The 17,561-nt window shown below is 51.6% G+C and overlaps 2 protein-coding genes across 2 annotated transcripts in view; one reads left to right on the forward strand and one right to left on the reverse strand.

Annotated features, from left to right (window-relative positions):
- Positions 1–6,097, reverse strand: part of LOC34620265 — a 30,604-nt gene extending 24,507 nt beyond the window's left edge. The window contains exons 1-13 of the mRNA XM_026336540.1: positions 6,015–6,097; positions 5,614–5,725; positions 5,371–5,456; positions 4,806–5,052; positions 4,338–4,410; positions 4,019–4,140; positions 3,402–3,780; positions 2,838–3,260; positions 2,265–2,604; positions 2,060–2,126; positions 1,811–1,894; positions 911–1,597; positions 10–663 (exon numbers count right to left, since the gene is read on the reverse strand). Of these exons, the coding sequence (XP_026192325.1) occupies positions 10–663; positions 911–1,597; positions 1,811–1,894; positions 2,060–2,126; positions 2,265–2,604; positions 2,838–3,260; positions 3,402–3,780; positions 4,019–4,140; positions 4,338–4,410; positions 4,806–5,052; positions 5,371–5,456; positions 5,614–5,725; positions 6,015–6,097 (3,357 nt within the window). The remainder of the gene's footprint in view (positions 1–9; positions 664–910; positions 1,598–1,810; positions 1,895–2,059; positions 2,127–2,264; positions 2,605–2,837; positions 3,261–3,401; positions 3,781–4,018; positions 4,141–4,337; positions 4,411–4,805; positions 5,053–5,370; positions 5,457–5,613; positions 5,726–6,014) is intronic.
- A 4,101-nt stretch (positions 6,098–10,198) lies between these two features.
- LOC34620264 (cell division cycle 5-related protein) lies at positions 10,199–16,917 on the forward strand. Its single transcript, XM_026336541.1, has 20 exons — positions 10,199–10,347; positions 10,511–10,686; positions 11,047–11,141; positions 11,312–11,387; positions 11,574–11,665; positions 11,803–11,875; positions 12,056–12,139; positions 12,331–12,391; positions 12,623–12,821; positions 12,958–13,042; positions 13,304–13,413; positions 13,694–13,835; positions 14,048–14,280; positions 14,524–14,805; positions 15,112–15,162; positions 15,328–15,378; positions 15,545–15,666; positions 15,916–16,094; positions 16,304–16,452; positions 16,807–16,917. Exons 1-20 carry the CDS (start codon positions 10,199–10,201, stop codon positions 16,915–16,917), a joined length of 2,520 nt encoding a protein of 839 aa, XP_026192326.1.
- Positions 16,918–17,561: the final 644 nt, after the last annotated feature.

The following is a 17,561-nucleotide window of genomic DNA, read 5'->3' on the forward strand; positions in this document are numbered from 1 at the left end:
AAAGCTTACCGGAAGCGCCTCAGCCAGCGGAAAGAGCTCGGGGGCTGATACGCAAATTTCTGGGATATTGATCCATGTCTTCTTCTTTTCTAGAGGGGCTCCCAACTCCGCATCCCACACCATTTTGCTGCTGATGCTAATCAGAATGGTGCGGCTCTTATCACCACCAATCGAGCCACGCGGCTTCGGTTGGCTCATGACCCTTTCGATGGCTCGTTGAGGGACCTTCTTTACAATATCTGCCAGGTGCCTGGCCCTATCGAAAAAGGCGTGGATGTTGTTATAAACCAACGATGGTCTCATTCGCTGCGGCAGCGATTTCTGGCTCGGTGTTGAATCATTGCGTAGACTGTTATCCAGTTGTTGTTCCTCTGACTGTTGAGCCACGCGCCCAAGAGCAGCTCCCCCCCTATCTACACCCCTGTCGTAGTACTGGGGGGATTTCAGCAGCTCGTCTTTCCTTTTCAGATCGAACTCCGTACTACTCTCATCCACCTTCATGAAAGCGCTAGGGATCTCGACAGCGCGGCCGCGTAGAGGTGGACGTGCTGGTCCAATACCCCAACCGAGGCGAGACGGCGGATCCGCCGGCAAGTAGACGCAAGAGGTGCACCCCAGCTCGCCCAGAGAACTGGCATAGATTAAACGATCCGGGAACGGTGTCTGCAGCAAGCCAAACTCACACTCTCGTGTACAGTCTATAAGGTTTGCCAGAATGGTACAACATGGAAGCTATATCCGGTGGGATACTGTTCTCGAAAGATGCTTGCACTCTCAAGAGCGAAATAAACATAAGAGATGCCCAACTTCCACCTCCGCGCTCGAAAAAGGCAATGCAAAGGGGCGAGAAAGGTGAGGGGGAAAAAGGAGGAATCGCATTCCACACACGGCGTAAATCCATGGTAATTACCTGTATGCTTGCATTATGAGATGAGCGCAATAATATCGCTTCGGAGCACGGCCTTGCCTTCAGAGAGGCGAAGCCCTTTTCAACGAAAACAGAATCAATAAAAATGTCGTGGCATTTGAAAAAATCATTTCTTTTTTCTTGACGGAACTTGAAGTCGGTGCAGACGCGGAACATCAGCGTTGTAGGCGGGATGTCACCAGCCTGTGCTGTCGTCGACGGATTGTCCCATGCGTCCTGAGCCTCTAGGCGTTCCAGCAGTGCCAGAGTGCCCTGACGGCCAAGGGTCTTCCGCTGGTTCCAATGCTTGTCCCTTTGTTGAAATTGTTGTGGGGGGTTTACATGCATACCTGGTTGTATAAGGGGCAAGAGGCGGAAGCAAAGGTTTGGCGCTATTACGGAGAGCAGGCCATCTATATAAAACCACCGCCTGCCACCGAATCCCCCTCTCTGTTCGCCTGAGGCCTCGTCGACAGTGCATGCAATGTCCTCTAGGAGGAGCCGCTCCTTATCTGTGAACTCGTTTTCTCCTTCATCATCTAAAACGGTTTCTGCCGTCTCGCCTGTTGCCCACTGCATGCTACCTCCCGCGTCCGGCCCACAGCAGGATCCGGTGAACCGTCCAAAAATCTGCTTCTGGAGGACAGCAGCGCTCACGCCGTCCCGCCATGTCAAATTATCCTCCGCCAACTGCATGCCACGTCCACACAACCAAAGGTTTCCGAAACCGCCAACTGTGTTATTGCACGGACAGCCTACAAGTCGACCAACCAGCCGTTGCTTTGCGGGCACACGCGGTAGCATGACCAGTGAAGGCATGGCTCAACTTCAACGCATCGACACTAAAAGAGGGAGTTGCTGAGGAACGTTTAGTCGGAGTGCAAAATGTAGGCTCTGACGAACCTGTCGTAGCTTTAGTATTAAATAAAGAGGAGTGGAATATTCAAAATCATCAATAAAACGATCGACAACCTCGCGCATCTCAGCCTGAACCACAAAACGGGACACGCTCACCACAGCGCATGTACTGTGTTGCTCTTCAGACCCCCAAAACCGAAGGACATTCACTCCAAAACGGCGGATAGGCGTAACAGCACAAGGCGGAATCGATAGTCCCAAGCAGCCGCTATGGTACCCGACGCCAGCACTCACTTTAGCAGTAAGCCGCCTCTTCCACATTTCCACATAGGTTGCACACTCCTCTTCCCGCGCGACAACTCTGAGCCAACATAATAATGAGGCCTCCATTGCAGGGTTTGCAGCATGTCCTTTTATCAAGCACGTGAGCGCACAGACCTGCTTTTGGACTCGTAACACTAACGAAGCGGAGGTACTGGAGTAGAAGGATGCCACTGACCTTGTGAGCCTCCCCGAGCCCTTTAGAAATATGAACCACACGTCAAGTAACTTGATGAAGTTGAAGAGTGCTGCTACGGCAGCAGAAGTGAAAGTGAGTTGAAGTGGTTTGTGGTCCATACTGCCGTCAAACAGCGGAGGAGGTGGTGCTCGCGCCTGCTGAGGAGAGGCCTCCTGGTGATTGCTCTGCTGCTCTGTTGAGCCATCAGCCGCTGGCAAGGGGCTATAAAGGCTTGCGTTATGGTTGAGAAAGGATAGCTCCACTGTTTTCCAGCTTTGTCGATTGGCGGCTAGGTTCGACCCCAGTGCGCGCAATTCCCATTTTTTGAACAATATATGCACTGCGGCAGCACAGGGCCAAACCAAACCCAGCTAGAAAAAATCCACGTCAAAAGCCTTAAACGCCCACAAAATCGAAGGCTTTCCGTAAGAAAGGATCTGAGGTTTTCAATTAAGATATTTGGGAGAGGTTAGGTGCCAGCAATGGTCGATTGGTCCCCAACAGGCAGAATATCAGCGGTGCCAAGCACAATACAATCGATAATAATTGTGCGCAGATCAGGATTCGACTAACTTTCAATTCCTGCCTTAGGAGTTACACGAAATGCGTGAGTATTCTCTTCGAGGAGGTCCTTTATCTGAGATGGGACAACTTTGAATGCTCTAGACGCCCGCACTCCTGACAAGAGATCGTCTTCGTTTTCGGTGTTAGTGTCACTCGATTCTCCTTCATTTTCTGAGCTGCGAAGGGCCGCGACTGCCACCGCTTTAGCCGTGGTTGCGGCCTCCGCTGCGGCTTCAGCTGATGCAACTGCGTTTGAAGCCGCTACTGCCGGATTTTGAGTAACAGTTTCGGTGCTGACTGTGTTCGCGGGCAGTAAATTCATAGAAGACGTAGAACTGCCCTCCGCTGCTCCTGTGCTAAGCAGGTTGTCGGCGGCAAGAGGAGTTAATTTTTCTTCGGTGCTACCAAACGCACGTAGGCGCGCTCCGTTGCCTGTAATCACATCGGTAACATCACAAAAGCCCGAGTAAGGGCCCTCAATGACGAATGCAGCGTACTGATATGGGAGTATAGGGGTGAGGCGGTAGATTACACAGACGCGTGGGGGCATTCAAGGGGCCACGATAAACGCACCACACCACCAGCCCCACTGGAGGACTCTCGATGCTAGAGACATGGAAACACTCTGGTCCTCGATGTGAAGAGTCTCCTGAATTTCTTTGCTCAGCATGTTCGTGAGGGTCCCAGCGTCGACCCCTGCTACAGGTTGACTTCCTTGTCTCCTTAGGCGTTGCAAGCCTGGTAGGAGCTCTGAGGCTCCTTGCTGTGCCTCCGCTACCCCAGAGGGCGGCCCAGCAGCAGGTCCAGCAGATGCTGCACCGGGTGCACCAGCTCCAACGGAAGGGGATCCACCAGCTGTTGTGCCTTCATCTCTCTGCAACAGCTCCGAGAGCAATCGTTGAGCTTGCTCATCCTTGGGGTTCCGCCGGAGGCGGCGACGCAACTGTCGGGCCTGTACACCAAGCGAGACAGTGCAGTCAAATGGCACATTAGCCCGTTCTGCGTGAAATGGTGGAGCATTTACCGACTCAACATCCCTCCTGTTTTTAAGGACAGCTCGTTGCTCTGTGTAAGTAAAAGGATTCAATGTGCACAAAAAAATGAGCGTTGAAGTGCATTGGTAACTGCATATCCATAAAGCCAAGGAGCGTTGATAGGCTTTGAACTATATCACTCAGTGTGAAAGGCACCTTGTCGATATTGACGGAAACGCCAGCTTTGCCTTCGAGCTGAGGACGCTTGAACTCCCTATACCAGAAATGCAGCCCCACGAAACGCATCCAGAGTCCCATAAGGAGGCACTGCTCCAGCCCTGCGTGGAGCGACGCACCACAATATCGCAGGAGGTGCACGAACAGATTAAAAGAAGATCCGACCATACGTCAGAAGGGAGGCAAAGGAACAAGGAGAGGGCCTTTCGAGGGGTCGGATACGCGTTAATGCACTCCTAGGTTGAGCCTGCACAACCCGCGCTGGCTGTGAGGTAAGTAAAAAGGGCCTTCAGGCTACCTGTCGCCTCAATGTCAGAGATGCGCGGATCGCCCCGCTTGGGAGAGTCAATGCAAAACTCATCGACATGGCACTGCAGCACGCGACCGCACACGGAGTGCCGAGGAGAGGCCCTAATGGCGCAAGCTCTTAGAATACATCGTCAAGCATTAGCGAAGGCTGATTTGCCTATATACATATCCTAATTGGGCGCATCGCATTAATAACAAAGGCAAGCACGAAAGGAAGTGGGCGCTGCCAATAAGTGAGGATACGACGGAGTGGTAGATGCAAAGAGGGGCACGTCGAAGCCAGCCTCCGAGAAAAACACATAGGCGAGCACATCAAGCGGATAGTGGAGGCCAAGCATGCTGAAAAACTAGGCAGGCCTGCGCTACAACTGGCAGACAGGACAGTGCCGGTCAATGACAGAAGGCTTGCGCCCTGAAGAAGTAAAGCCCTTCGCCTTCTACTGGCGCTACGCCTTACCTCAAATGCCCACGGCGTCGCCCCTAAATTGTCGTCAACAATATGTACGTGAATATTGCGGACCTTGATGGCCAGCGAATTAACAATCCTAGGCTCTAAAGTCTGCGCCACAGATGACCTGTCCCCTTGGGCCGAACCGAGCAAAGAGGCGAATTTCTCCCATAAGACAGTGCGTTTCAGCTTGGCCTTTAAAATTTTGTCTCTCCAGAACTCGCTGTTCCATTCACTCGGATATAAAAGCCGAATGCTGAGCACGCAACACAGTCAGACGGCCTTTATTAGGCAGGGATCGAGCGAAGCCGAGCTGTGTGCGCTTCTTGCAAGCCTGTGTTATGTGGCTGGCTAGCACAAAGCTCCAGTGCAAATACACAGCACCAGCCTTCTACGGGGAAGAATTAAGGCACTCTGAAAAATCCCGTGGCTCATGCCGCGGTGTCGCGTGCAGAGAACTTGGGCCAGCACCCCATGCACCAGCAGCGAAGGTAAAGGGCAGCGGCAGCAGCAGTAAAAGCAACGCCACGGAGTATGAGCGCCGCTGGCAGTGTCTCCTTTGCCGACACCTTACCGTATCTCGAGATCGTCCGCCTCAATGGCAAAAGGATAAGTTCCTGGAGCTCCAAAAAATGTCTGCCACGAGAACTTTGCCCGCACCTGCATAGAGACGCAGCAAAAAATGCTCATAGGCACTCCTCTACATTGTCTTAGTTCTGAGCATGCCGTATGTAGAAGAGCATCCCAAGTTGTCCGAAAGAAGGCACTGAGGTGTTTGGGGCATTCGTGTTGGGACAATGTGGGACATGCAGCTTACTTTGGCAATATTCGAGTAGTCCACAGCGAAGGGGATCTCTGCCAGCTGAAATAACTGTTGAGGGAAGGGAATATTCGTCAGGTGTATCTCTGGGTCTGTCAGAGAGTCAATCCTAAGGCAACCAAAACCACCAGCGAACAAAGTGGCAAATCCTGTTCACGGACTGTTCCAGCTCCCCCCAGATGGCTGGCCCCTATTTGAGGTTTACACCCTCAGAGCTGTGCCATCCTGAGGGAGGAGAGAAGCATGAAATACACTTCGTAAAACAAACGGCCCTCCAACGATGGGAGAAGGGCTATAGTGCCATGAGCTTTCTTGCTTGGGAAATGCTGCAACACCTCGCGCCTTCACTGGGTGCTGCAATAATAGGCTACAGGCAGCGGCATTGGGTAGCAGCAAACCTGAAGTTGTTTATGGGATCCCAGTCGCCAAGAAACTCCTTGCCGTAGGCCTTGATGACCTGGTCAAGGATGTTGGCTAGCATTCTCGTAGGCAGGCTCTTCGCACATGCTCAACCAGCGGTAACGGACGGAAAACGAGTGCGTTCACAGCCGCAAAGGCCCACTCCTCTACCTATTGATGCTTCCAAATGCAAGAGACTGCTTTTGGTGCTGATTGAGTGGGTGTTGAGGTTGTTCCCCCTCCAACAGAGCTGTGCCTCGAAATCCTTAACTGTGGAGCAGTGCTGGAGCAATCAAAAGACATTAGCGCCTAACACAGTTGCAGCACCACATTGAGGCGCTGCTATGCCCTCTTGGGCTGCCATTCGTCACGAAGCCCCAGGCCAACGACTGCAGCACTCCACCAGGATTACTCTTCGAGTCAAGAGCGGTGGACGCGACCGGTGGGGGGTACTGGAGGGCCTCTTCCTGTGACTAGTGAGTCCCCTGAAGCAGTGCTTGCTCAACAGCTGAGGAAGGCATGTGGATAGTTGTCATGCAAATAGTACATTGGCGACTTCCGGGCACGCTGGCGGTGCGCCGAGACAGTGGGCAGCGCCTGAGCAGTGCAGCGCGGCGTCTCAGGAGGTCCTTCGTTCTAGATGAGGCTTCACTAGCGCCAATGTACAAGGTAAACAAGGGCCGCATGCACCCGATGCTCTAGAGCAGCAGGAGACAGCGGTCGCGAGAGTCGTGCTCGGTACCGCGGAGCGCCGGTCCCTACAGTGAGGCCTTTCGCCTGTTCTTCTGAAGCCAGAGAGAACTAAAACCAAAACTTCTAGTCAAAGCTACGAAAATAAGGTCTAGAAGGCCTATGGAAGACACTGTGACCCAATAGTTGCCCAGAGCTACACAAGAGCCCCTCTTGTGGCCGGCTGCCGGATCAACCTGCCTTTAGGGACCTAGCTCAACTGAAAGACTACCTGGGCCCTAAGCTCCAGGCCTTCAGCTGTTTGTTCTTCTTTGTAGTGCCACTTTTCTTAGTAGGAAAGAAAGCAAAGCATCAGTGCGCATTATTCCGTGTGGACAGTCAGCTGGAGCATGGCTCTACAGCACTACGAGGCGACACCCCACTACCGCCTGCAGTATTTCCTCCCTTGTGGATCCTTGTTTGCCACATGCCCCACTGTTAGAGCTGCATTTCCTATAACTCTACGGAGGCGTTGTTTCCCAGCCATTCAGCATCGTCTTTCGTCTAGCGGAACCTGACGGGACATGACCACTCGAGAACAAGGCACGAAGGGAGCACACAAACAAGCCGATCTCCTATATACCTCGAGTCAAAACTCAGCGGAAATATATTTCAGGAGTGGCGTGCGCCCAAGGTACCCTTTGCCGCCGCCCTCTGTCCTTAGGTTTCCATGGCGGGCAATCCGTGAACTTCAGCCCTGCTCTACGCACAAGGGGGCCCGGTAACAATGCATAGTAATGCTCCACAAAAGTAATTCTTTGTTTTGAATGCTTGCCTCGCATGGATGCCATGCGTGCTTCGCACCTACGAAGCGCTCTGGATTACTAAGCCAATTCCTGCAGTAATGTGCAAGCGGATGCCGAGTCCGCTTTCCTCTGAATGCTCAGCAAGCAGACAAAATCGAATCTTTACACTATTTGTATGGGTGAGTACGGCTGTCTAGAAAAGACGAATAGCTGCTTTACGCACATTGTGAGGAACTACACGCATTGTTATCTGTGCTGACTTCAAAAGCGAAACGGTTTAGCACTGAACTTCAGAAGGAGTTTTTCTTTCAGACTCTTTGCAACGAGGAAACTTTCGTGCTCTAGATACAGCTGCAAATTCACCTCTAGGCGGCCTTGTCGCTCAGCAGTGGCTCCAGCACTCCAGTCAAAAGGGCACGCAAAAATTTGTGTTGCCAAACTTAATGAAGGGACCTTACCTCTATTTATTTGTTTGCATGAATCACTGCTCTTTGCTTTTTCGTGATTGTGTACTCATGCTTGTCTGTAAACCTCAAATGCCTTAAGCGATTCCCTAAAACCCGCAAAACTTAGCCTCTGCCATCTTGCTGGCAATGGTGAGCTTCCCAATCAATTGCAAATAGCAGCTTTGCCTTTTGGGCCATGGAACAAAAAAGGACGCTTCCTCATGAGGACACAAGGCGCCCCGTAAGCGCTGTACTCTCCGCTCCAGGGCTCTGTCACAAGCCTTCATTTAAGAGCCGCGCTAGCGCAGTATATGCCCTTCGGAGGTAACTCGTCGGCAGAAACAGTGTTGATATGAGGCTTCGAGTTCCGCCTTCCCACAGAGGTAGTCCGTTTCACCCTAGCTGGGGTGCTTCAACAGCCCGTGCACTTGTAAGAAGTAACGATGCCGTTTCTTATGGAAGGCCTATTTTACTAATATGCTCAATATGTAGTTTAGGATGCCCTAGACTAGTATCAACTCACATGAAGCAGCTGGCTGCATTCTGAATGCCAGGAATGGATTCTTTCGTTGCCAGCACCATATTTAGCCTATATTTCAACCTTTTTGGAATTCTCGGTTTGCATATTCGTGGACACATTTCAGGCACAATTACTTAGTTCACGATGGTGTGCAACAGTCTAATTTAGCGTATAGTTCCTATTGTAGTCGTTCTCTGAAGATCCTCGTCTCCATGAAACCCTGGAATGACATGAACAAGCTCTTGTCTACTCCCTTCCGAAAGCTCTTTCTTAGCTGGTTAAGCTTTTTCCAAACATTCTTACTGCCCCCATTATGGTTATCACGGAACCACTAAATTCCTGGTCATTCTGTTTGTCTGTCCGCGTATCGTATCTATTGCGGAAAAGCTCCGCAGCTAGAAGACGGAATGCTGTGTGTGTGTGTGTGTGCATGTGCTAGATGCTTTTCGCCACTAGCTATGAATGTTCGGAGCTCTTGGAGTGTGCAGTGCACTCACCAGAATTGTTTATCTCCCTCAGTGCCGGAATCCGAGAGCGGTGCGAGCAGAAAAATGCGGTAGGCATTTTGAAAAGCATTTAACAGCAATCTGTGAAGTTTATATGGACTCTGAGGTGAAGTGTTACCCAACGAAGACCATGGGTGGAGCGGGAGGGCATGAAATAAAATTCGCTTATTCTACAAAGGTCAACGCGCTGCAACAAGTCAAGTAGAAGAACCCACCTTTCGCACTGCTAATGCTTGGCTAATCTGTATCATATATTACTAGCGTTGTGGTACCTATCTATATGTAAATCGTTCCATTCCCTAGGGGCCAAGAGGCAGCAAGGAAAATTATCTACTCTAGAGTCGAGGGCCTCGCTCGATGGTTGGCTCGTGATCACGTAGCTTTTCTCCTCAATATTCCAGTAATATATAACCACACTAGATCTGCGACCAATGTATATGTAAAAGTAATTGTCCATACTTCAGGCGTCGCATCATACCATCTACCAACCCATGAGCAAGCTCACACAGAGTTCAGCAGAAGTCAGATGAATACTTGACAAGCTTACTTTCGACGGGGAGAGAGCCTCTTGCGGTATTCTACGCCTAAATGAGGAATGCCCGAGAACAAATACAGCCTCGGTGAATCGATCATGCGCTGCACACAGTCCGTCCACTGGTAGCACCAGGAGTGTGAAAGTCCCCCGTTTGAACGGATTCTTTTGGTCTCCCCTAAAATGTCATTAGAATGGACGTGCATTCCTAGATATGCTAGTCGAGTGCCCTGTACTAACTGTGCTTGTCAGCAATCTGTAACTCAGTCGGGGCTGGTAGCATTGTAGCGCATGCAGCCAGCGACCTGCTCGATCGCGTGACTACGCGTGCTCAAAAATCCAAGAATTTAAGAACCGGAAAAAAGCCATGACTTACGTAGGGGGCAGTTGTATTGCGCTTGGGGCTTACTGCTTGACAGCCAATAAGGGCCCTGGGCTCCGCTTTGTTCGTTGCGTTGTTCCCTCTTCCTCGCCGCTGGCTCCTCTGGGAGACTGTCTGCGGCAAAAGGTGGAGGGTGCTGCGAGCAGCTTGCGGGTGTGGCTATTTACCGGCATCTAGAAGCGCGAAGCAGCGCTTATCCGCTTTTGGTGTGGTTGAGACCGCGTTCCACCCAAGGGCTCAGTGTTTGTATAGGGTTTGTTTGTAGTAGGCCACTAGGTGGACCGGTCTCCCGGTTATATGGCCATCAGGCTTAGGATCGAAGATGGTTCGAATCTTTATTAAGGGGGGTGTGTGGAGGAACAGCGAGGATGAAATCCTGAAGGCCGCAGTTATGAAATATGGCCTCAACAACTGGAGTCGTGTGGCTTCTCTTCTTGTCAAGAAATCAGCCAAACAGTGCAAAGCCAGGTGGTGAGTTGCTGCTCGTATCCGTTGCAGTAGGTGTGACGTGTCCCCCTGCAGCACTCCCCAGTGCCACCCACCGCTTGGCGGCAAAGAATCTGGATCGCTGACTTGAACAACTGCCGAAGCCTATGCCTTTGACGTCGCACTGGCCATGTGTATGCATTACCAGGTATGAGTGGCTAGATCCTAGCGTGAAGAAAACAGAATGGACGCTGGAAGAAGAAGAGAAACTGCTGCATCTGGCCAAGATCATGCCATCACAGTGGCGCACCATTGCTCCCATTGTTGGAAGAACGGCATACCAGTGCCTTATGCACTACGAAGAACTTCTGGATCAGGCGCAAGGTGAGTCTGCAGATGAACGTGAAGAGGATTTTTTTGCATCCAATTTGTACGCGCGTTGTGGTTGTCTCTCCCCACTTCCCCCCCTGTGCAAGTCGCATTTTTCTGCCCTGTGTGCAAAACTGGCCTTGTTTTCATCGCTCTCATTCTGTGAAGCTTCCCTTTTTACGAGTCTGCCTTCGTCGCGTTGTTTGCGCCTGATCACCCATGCGGTGCTGCTTCCCACGGAAGGGGTTCAAGGGGCTTGAACCCCTTCCCCCTTGTCTTGGTAGAGCACAAACGCTAGCATCTCCGTGCCACTGTGTGACGCCAGTGGCTGCAAGCACTACCTGAGTGAGGTAGATCATCATGTGTTTGCCTCAGAAGGGATGGAAGGAGAAGAAGGGAAGTCAAGCGGCACGGCTTTCTCACAAGCCCCTGGCAGTCGCAAGGCCCCTGGAAGGGGTGTGGGATTTCTGGTAAGGGCGCGTGAGGGCGCTTTTGCTGCATGTAGTGCAAACTGCGTGAAATTAAAGGTGTCGAAGTCGAGTCCTTAAGCGCCTCCTCCCCCGTCCCTAGGAAAAGACATCAATAGGCGAGTCTGTATGCATGCCCCGCAGGTGGGAGTGCTGTGATATATGTGTTACAGAGAGGGAGGGAAGACCCTCGGCGTCTTCGTCCTGGAGAGATTGATCCCCATCCTGAAACCAAGCCCTCTCGTGCAGGTGAGCGTGGGTAGCAATGCTTCTGAGTGTGTGTCAGGGCTTGGAGCTTTTCGCGCAAGCTTCTAACGCCGTGCTTCGGGTTCTGCGAATTCGGTTGGGGATAAGGTTCGATCAAGGGTTTGTACGGCGGTGTCTCGCGGAAGACCAGGTAGCGGCAAAAATATGAGAATGTGCATGTTTCTACAGATCCAATTGACATGGCGGAGGATGAGAAGGAAATGCTTGAAGAGGCCAGAGCCCGTCTCGCGAACACGCGTGGCAAGAAGGCAAAGCGCAAAGTACTTTTTGTTGGCCTTATTACCCTTAGGCATAAGCGTTTACGGCTTCCGCAAAAGGTTGATAGAAGTGAAGCTTCGGTGCCCTGCTGTCCATCGCGGGCAAGGGCTGCAGCTGTGTGGGCTTGTCGACTCCGCAGGCTAGGGAGAAACAGCTCGAAGAGGCACGCCGGCTAGCGTCTCTTCAAAAGAAAAGAGAGCTCAAGGCGGCAGGTGTGTCAAGTTTTGGTTGTAATTAAAGGTAGCGAACCGGGGCGGTGCAACACGATGGACTGAAAGGGGGCACAGCCACCTTCGCCAGAAGGGGGAGCAGTGGTGTCAATGGGAGCAAGTGCTGCAGTCGAGAAACCCTCCGTTTCGTAATTGGCTTTCGCGCATGGGTGTGCGCTGCAGGCATCATCACCGGCGCCAAGAGACGAACCAGGAAGAACTTCCAGCCATACGAGGAAGTGCCCTTTGAAGAGAAACCGCCCCCAGGTTCGCTTTAGGGTTTAGCGTATGCAAATCACGTGCTGTGGGGGCCTAGGACAAGACGCAGGCGTGCCGTAGGAACCCCGCTTTTCGCGCTCTGGCGTTCATAAATATCCTAGACTCTGGTGCGGCCTGCAGGTTCCAAGCTTTTGTATCACGTGTGTTGCACGCACGGGTGTGTTTGTGTCTCGGTATAGGTTTTTACGCGGTCCCGTCAGAGGAGAATCCGGAGGGAAATCTGAACTTTGCGAATATTAGGTGATGCGGCGTTTACGTTATCGTATTGGGATTGGTAGAAAGGGCCCGCAGCAGTCGTAATGCTTCCCGCGCTGATACTTCATCGCAGGTGGTGCCTATTCAGGTGTCATTGGAGCACCTTTCAGGCTCTACGAGACCTGGGAAAGGGGTGCTGTGCGGCTTTTGATGGGGTGGCGTGCCTAAGAAGCCTTTACGATGTGTGCTTCGTTTTGCGGACTGATGTTTTGACAGCTTGCAGCACATGGAAGGATCGATGCGCGCTCGAGAGGAGGAAAAGCTGCGGAAGGAAGATGCACGGAAGTTGAAGCGACTTAGAGAAGATCACCTGGATGAGTACCTCAAGCTGCAGGAGGAGAAGCTGAAGAAAGACGCTATTGCCAAGAAAATGAAACTTAATCTACCGGAGCCAATGTTGAAAGAGCACGAACTGGTGAGTGGGATTGTCTGGCGCTCCTTTCCACAGCACTTTCGCATGCGGCTTCGTCCACCCGTCTGCTCTTCTTCATGGGAGGGTTCTGGTAATTTTTGATCGAGGATGCGAGCTGACATTCCTTGCGTATGCGCAGGAGGAGCTTGTTCGCCTTGGCGCAGAGGCTTCGCTTCTGACGGGCGCAGATGGTCATGATGAAACATCAACGTTGCTTGCCCAGGGTGAGGTGTGGAGATTCGCATCCACACAGTTAGGGTTTGGAACTGAGAGCCGAGATACTTACGTGGTGAAGGTGCGGCCGTTCTTCCATAGGCCTGGCTTGTGCGAGCGACTGTGCTGTGCTTTATAAGAAATCTTTTTTAGCTTTTGAAGTTGCTGGTGGCAGGGAGGCGCATTGGCGTTCCACTGCCTCGGCATTGTATAGAATCGCATTGCAGCCTTTTAATGCCATACGGCGTTGCACGGGGGTATGTGCGCTTCAGGGCTTTCTACGCCATCCACGGCAGTTTCTCGAATTCCCCGTCGGTCAGAACGCGTTCAGCAAGAGGCGCGCAACGCTCTTGCGCTTCTTGGGGTCAATACACCACTGGAGGTGAGCAGCTGGTAGGGGTGGATGCGGGCCAGAACCGAATGGCGAAGTGGCAGATAAGACAGACATTCAGGCAGAAAGGAACGAAGGCAGCTGATTAAGGTTTAGAGAGAGGCGCATGTTGACGGCGAAGGGACGAGCATCGCAGTCGTGGGGGTTGCCTTTCTACTGCAGCGTCCTGCAGGACGAGATGCACGGAAACATATGTGTGCAGTGTGATTGGAGTGGTCGCTGAATTACGGGTGGGTGTGGCGTTGGGGTTTGCTGCTGCCATGTTTTGTAGGGTGAAGAGAATGCACACATTGAGGAGGTCTCTGGGGGGGTTGGCCTAACACCCGGTGACGTACGGACGCCTAATGCTCTGCAACAGCAACTCCGTAGCAGTCGTTTGACGGGCACTATATCAGACACGCCACTCACTGCAGGTCCGCCATGGTTTTTTTCACTGTGCCTCTGAGGCCAACCTCTGAGGCTCTGTCGTATCTCAAGGGGTTGCACATTTGGAGTTAGCGTCTAGGCCTCATTAGAGCTTGTGGGGTTACTGCAAACGGGGCTGAATTATCTACTGGCGCATCCCTAGAGTCGTTGTGCGCGCCGGTATTGCGCGTTCTTTTGTTGCTGTGTTGTCGGCCTTCAGCCTCTCGCATCACAGGCACGGGCTATGGGAGCAGCGCCACTCCGCTGAATGATCCATCAGACGTTGGTTCGGCCTCAGAAGGAGGTGGAATGGGCTCAAAGGCAGAGCTGCAATTGGCGCGTCTCCACGCTCGCACGTCTCTTGCTTCGTTGCCTGCACCCCATAACGACGTCACGGGTCAAATTCCTGACGATATCACAGAAGAGGAAAAGGATCTTCTCGAATCTGAAGCTGTGAGTCCCCGTCCAGCAGATCAGTGGCGTCTCGAGTGTGCCGTGTCTGGCCAGATATGCTTTTGCCGCTTCCCTTGGTAGCAGCTGCCCACTTTCGGATATCGTCTGTATAGTGTGAGGACCCAGCAGTGGCTGTATCCACAGGCTTACACAATTAATAGGGGGCTGGCGCTGCGTTTATTACGTGAAAAGTCCTACTGGAATTTTAGTCCATAAAGTGTGCGTGTGAACATTTCATTCTAGGATCTGGACATGGAGGAGGTCGAGAAGCGTCGTGCAGAGCGCGCGGCCGAAGCGGCCCGCCGGCGGTTCCTAGAGCAAACGCAAGTGATACAGTGCCAGCTTCCTAGGCCTATTCTCCCACCACTCAAACCCCTCTGCCAGTCACTCGACGCTGCCACTGTCGTGGCTGCGGCGGTACAGCACCAGCTGCAGCAGGATGAAGCCACGTACATTACTGAAGAGGCAAAAGATGCGGCTGTTTCCGCCATTTCAGAAGCCACTTCCCTCACTGAGCGCGTCATGGTGAGAAAAATGCAAAATATGTTCGATCGATAGAGCTGTTGGGAAGCGGGGCACTGGAGGGTTGGCCTGCGCAGTGCGCCCTTAAGCGGGTAGCCAGACAGTCCCGTCTCATCGGCAGAGCAACACTAGGCTAGGTGACTCATTACGTGGTATTGTTGTGTCGTTGCGAAAGAGCGAAGCGGACTTTTTCGAAAGGAGAAAGGCCTGTTGGACTGCAATGCGAGATCAATCGATTACATGCGTCTACGTTGGTTCCTGCTCCGAGTCTACGGTGGAAGGCTTTGCCGTTTTCTGTATGCCCTGCAGAGCCTGCTTGTTCAACATGATTGTTTTGAGCATCCATTTCGGGGTATCAAGGTGAGCGCTAAAGTCCGTTTACGCATTTGCGAAATTCCATTTAGGTCAACTGTTCCTGCAGTTTCTGCTCCTTAGTAAATACTTACAATCTGTGACCTTTGGACAAGTAGTTAGCCACGGACCTCAATATGTGTGCATTCACCTGGGTTACTGCGTTGTCGGCAGCCACCGCCGCCAGCTGCCGAGCTTGAGCCATGCAGCTTGGAGGAAATGCAGGTAGGGAAGAAAGGCAAAGCAATTTTCCGTGTACAACAGGCCAAGGCGTTCGTAGGCATAAGGCTCTCCCTTTGTCTGCACAGTTTGGTTTAGGGGCTTGAGATCTAGGCTTTGGACTGCGAATCCATGTTCCTGTATGTAGCTACCAATGCGGATTTTTGTGCAGGCGGCGCGGGAACTGATTGAAACGGAGTTAGCTTCTTGGGGTGTCGACGAAAACTATCCGAAATTGGACAAACTTCTTTTCACTTTGGAAACTCAGCTAGTATTCAACCCGGCTTCAAAATCGTGCGCCTAAATTTCAAAAAACTACTAGTAGATGTATCTGTATCTTCTTCGTCGCTGTACATAATGTGGTATATTGCGAAGAAACAAGCAAGCCCTCAGCACTGCAAGGAATATTATGCAGTCGAGTGTCCGTTCACTGGATGCGGGTGCACACTTACAGTAATTCGTGCCTCCAAAGCTGGGAGAAAGTTTGAAGCAGTTTCACCATTTGCACAACAACAGGTGTGCATGACGATGCTGAATGCGCAGGTATGTATCTGCATCAAACTTGAGCCCAAACGAGCGTCTCCAGGTGCACGTGCATCAAGTGGAAACATTAAAGACCGGCTTAGCCACAGCTGTTCAACGCACAAAGAAACTAGAAAAGAAATACAAGGTGCTTACGACGGGTTACACGAATCGTCAGAAGGAACTGGCCAAGGCGATAGGTGGGCACCAACACTTCGACACTAATTTCATGACTTGCATTGCGCACCAGTTTCTGTTTCTGGACGATGCCTTATGCAGTGCCTTTCTATCACTGGCAATTTCCAAGGGAGTCCAGATGCTTTGTGGTGTTCTTGATTTTACTTCCAAAGCCGTTTCCAGATATATGCGCCCCTTCGAGCACACTCGATGGTGATCTTTTGCGTCACAGGTGAAAGCAGCGCTGAATTGCTGCAGCTCGATGCCCGTATCGCCTCCTTTAGCAAGCTTCACGAAGCAGAACAGAAGGCAGTGAAGACTCGGACCGAACAAAAGAGGCTAGAAGTCATACGGGAACGAGCCAAGCACCTGTTTCTCCAGGTAAACCATATACTCCTCATGCACGCTAGCGAGTATTCAGAGCAATTTAGCCGGCAACAGTTGCTTTTGCAACGTTTTGCTTGAATAATTCGGTGCACAGTTAGTTTGTAGTCGTGATCGAGTGGACATCTTGGTTCAACTGCCAGCCTTTTGCCAAATCGTGCTCGAACGTGTGCTATTTGCACCCCAGTGCATTGTTGGGCCTACAGTATGATGCAGCGACCTAGGACGAAGCTTCTATCTTCAGTGGATTGGCGTTAGTATTGATGCTGACATGATGCCGTACACCCATGGGTTTTGGAAGCTTATGGCAATAATTAGTTCTGCTGGAAATATGGTCAATCGTGCGCTCAGCAACTCTACGGCCGCCTAACAGTGGTCAAAAAGCATCTTCAGGAGTTGCTGAACGAAAAGGGGACGACCCAACAGCTGCACCAAGGGGAAAAGGACCAAGCTTTGCCATAGGGCTTTGCACACCTTCGTGACCGCTAGACTTGCGCTTGCTGCGAGGCACAGAGTCACTCTGCAGTAACTCGTTGCTGAGAACTTGCAGGACACTGTGTGCCAACTCTATAAGCGAAGCTGTTTGTAATTTAGCTATTTGTGGTCGCGACATAAGCTAGATTTGCGTGCTTGCAACTAACTTTATAGAGAACATGTGGTTGTCCTTCACAGCGAGCACAGAGTTGAAGCGGATTAGGCAGATTCACTTAAATTCACCTTGTCCGAAAGCTCGAGGTGACACTAAAAGCTATATTGAGCTTTATAAGTTCGAATCAACCTTATTAGAGGGCACATACCCCATGTTCTTGCATCTATTCATCGAACTGGAGGCTCACCATGAGTACGCTTTCAGGAAGCGACCTGGGAGCTCACAAGGTTTTAATCAAGCCCAAAATCGTGGTTTCCGAGTCGGGATATTGGTGTAACCTCTGGGGTTGGTGATCCGTGGTGTTCAGCCGCAACGAGTGGAGACACCTAGTTTAGGCTGCCACAACTCTATGCAATGAGTCAAGGTTGATCCCGTTAACTACCTTATTTTGATCTATGGGGAATAAATTTTTGACTAAAGGCTTGGTATATGCTTAGACATACTTTCACTTCACTGT

This window comes from Cyclospora cayetanensis, unplaced genomic scaffold (assembly GCF_002999335.1).
Source record: "Cyclospora cayetanensis isolate NF1_C8 unplaced genomic scaffold, CcayRef3 CcayRef3_contig_132, whole genome shotgun sequence".
NCBI lineage: Eukaryota > Apicomplexa > Conoidasida > Eucoccidiorida > Eimeriidae > Cyclospora > Cyclospora cayetanensis.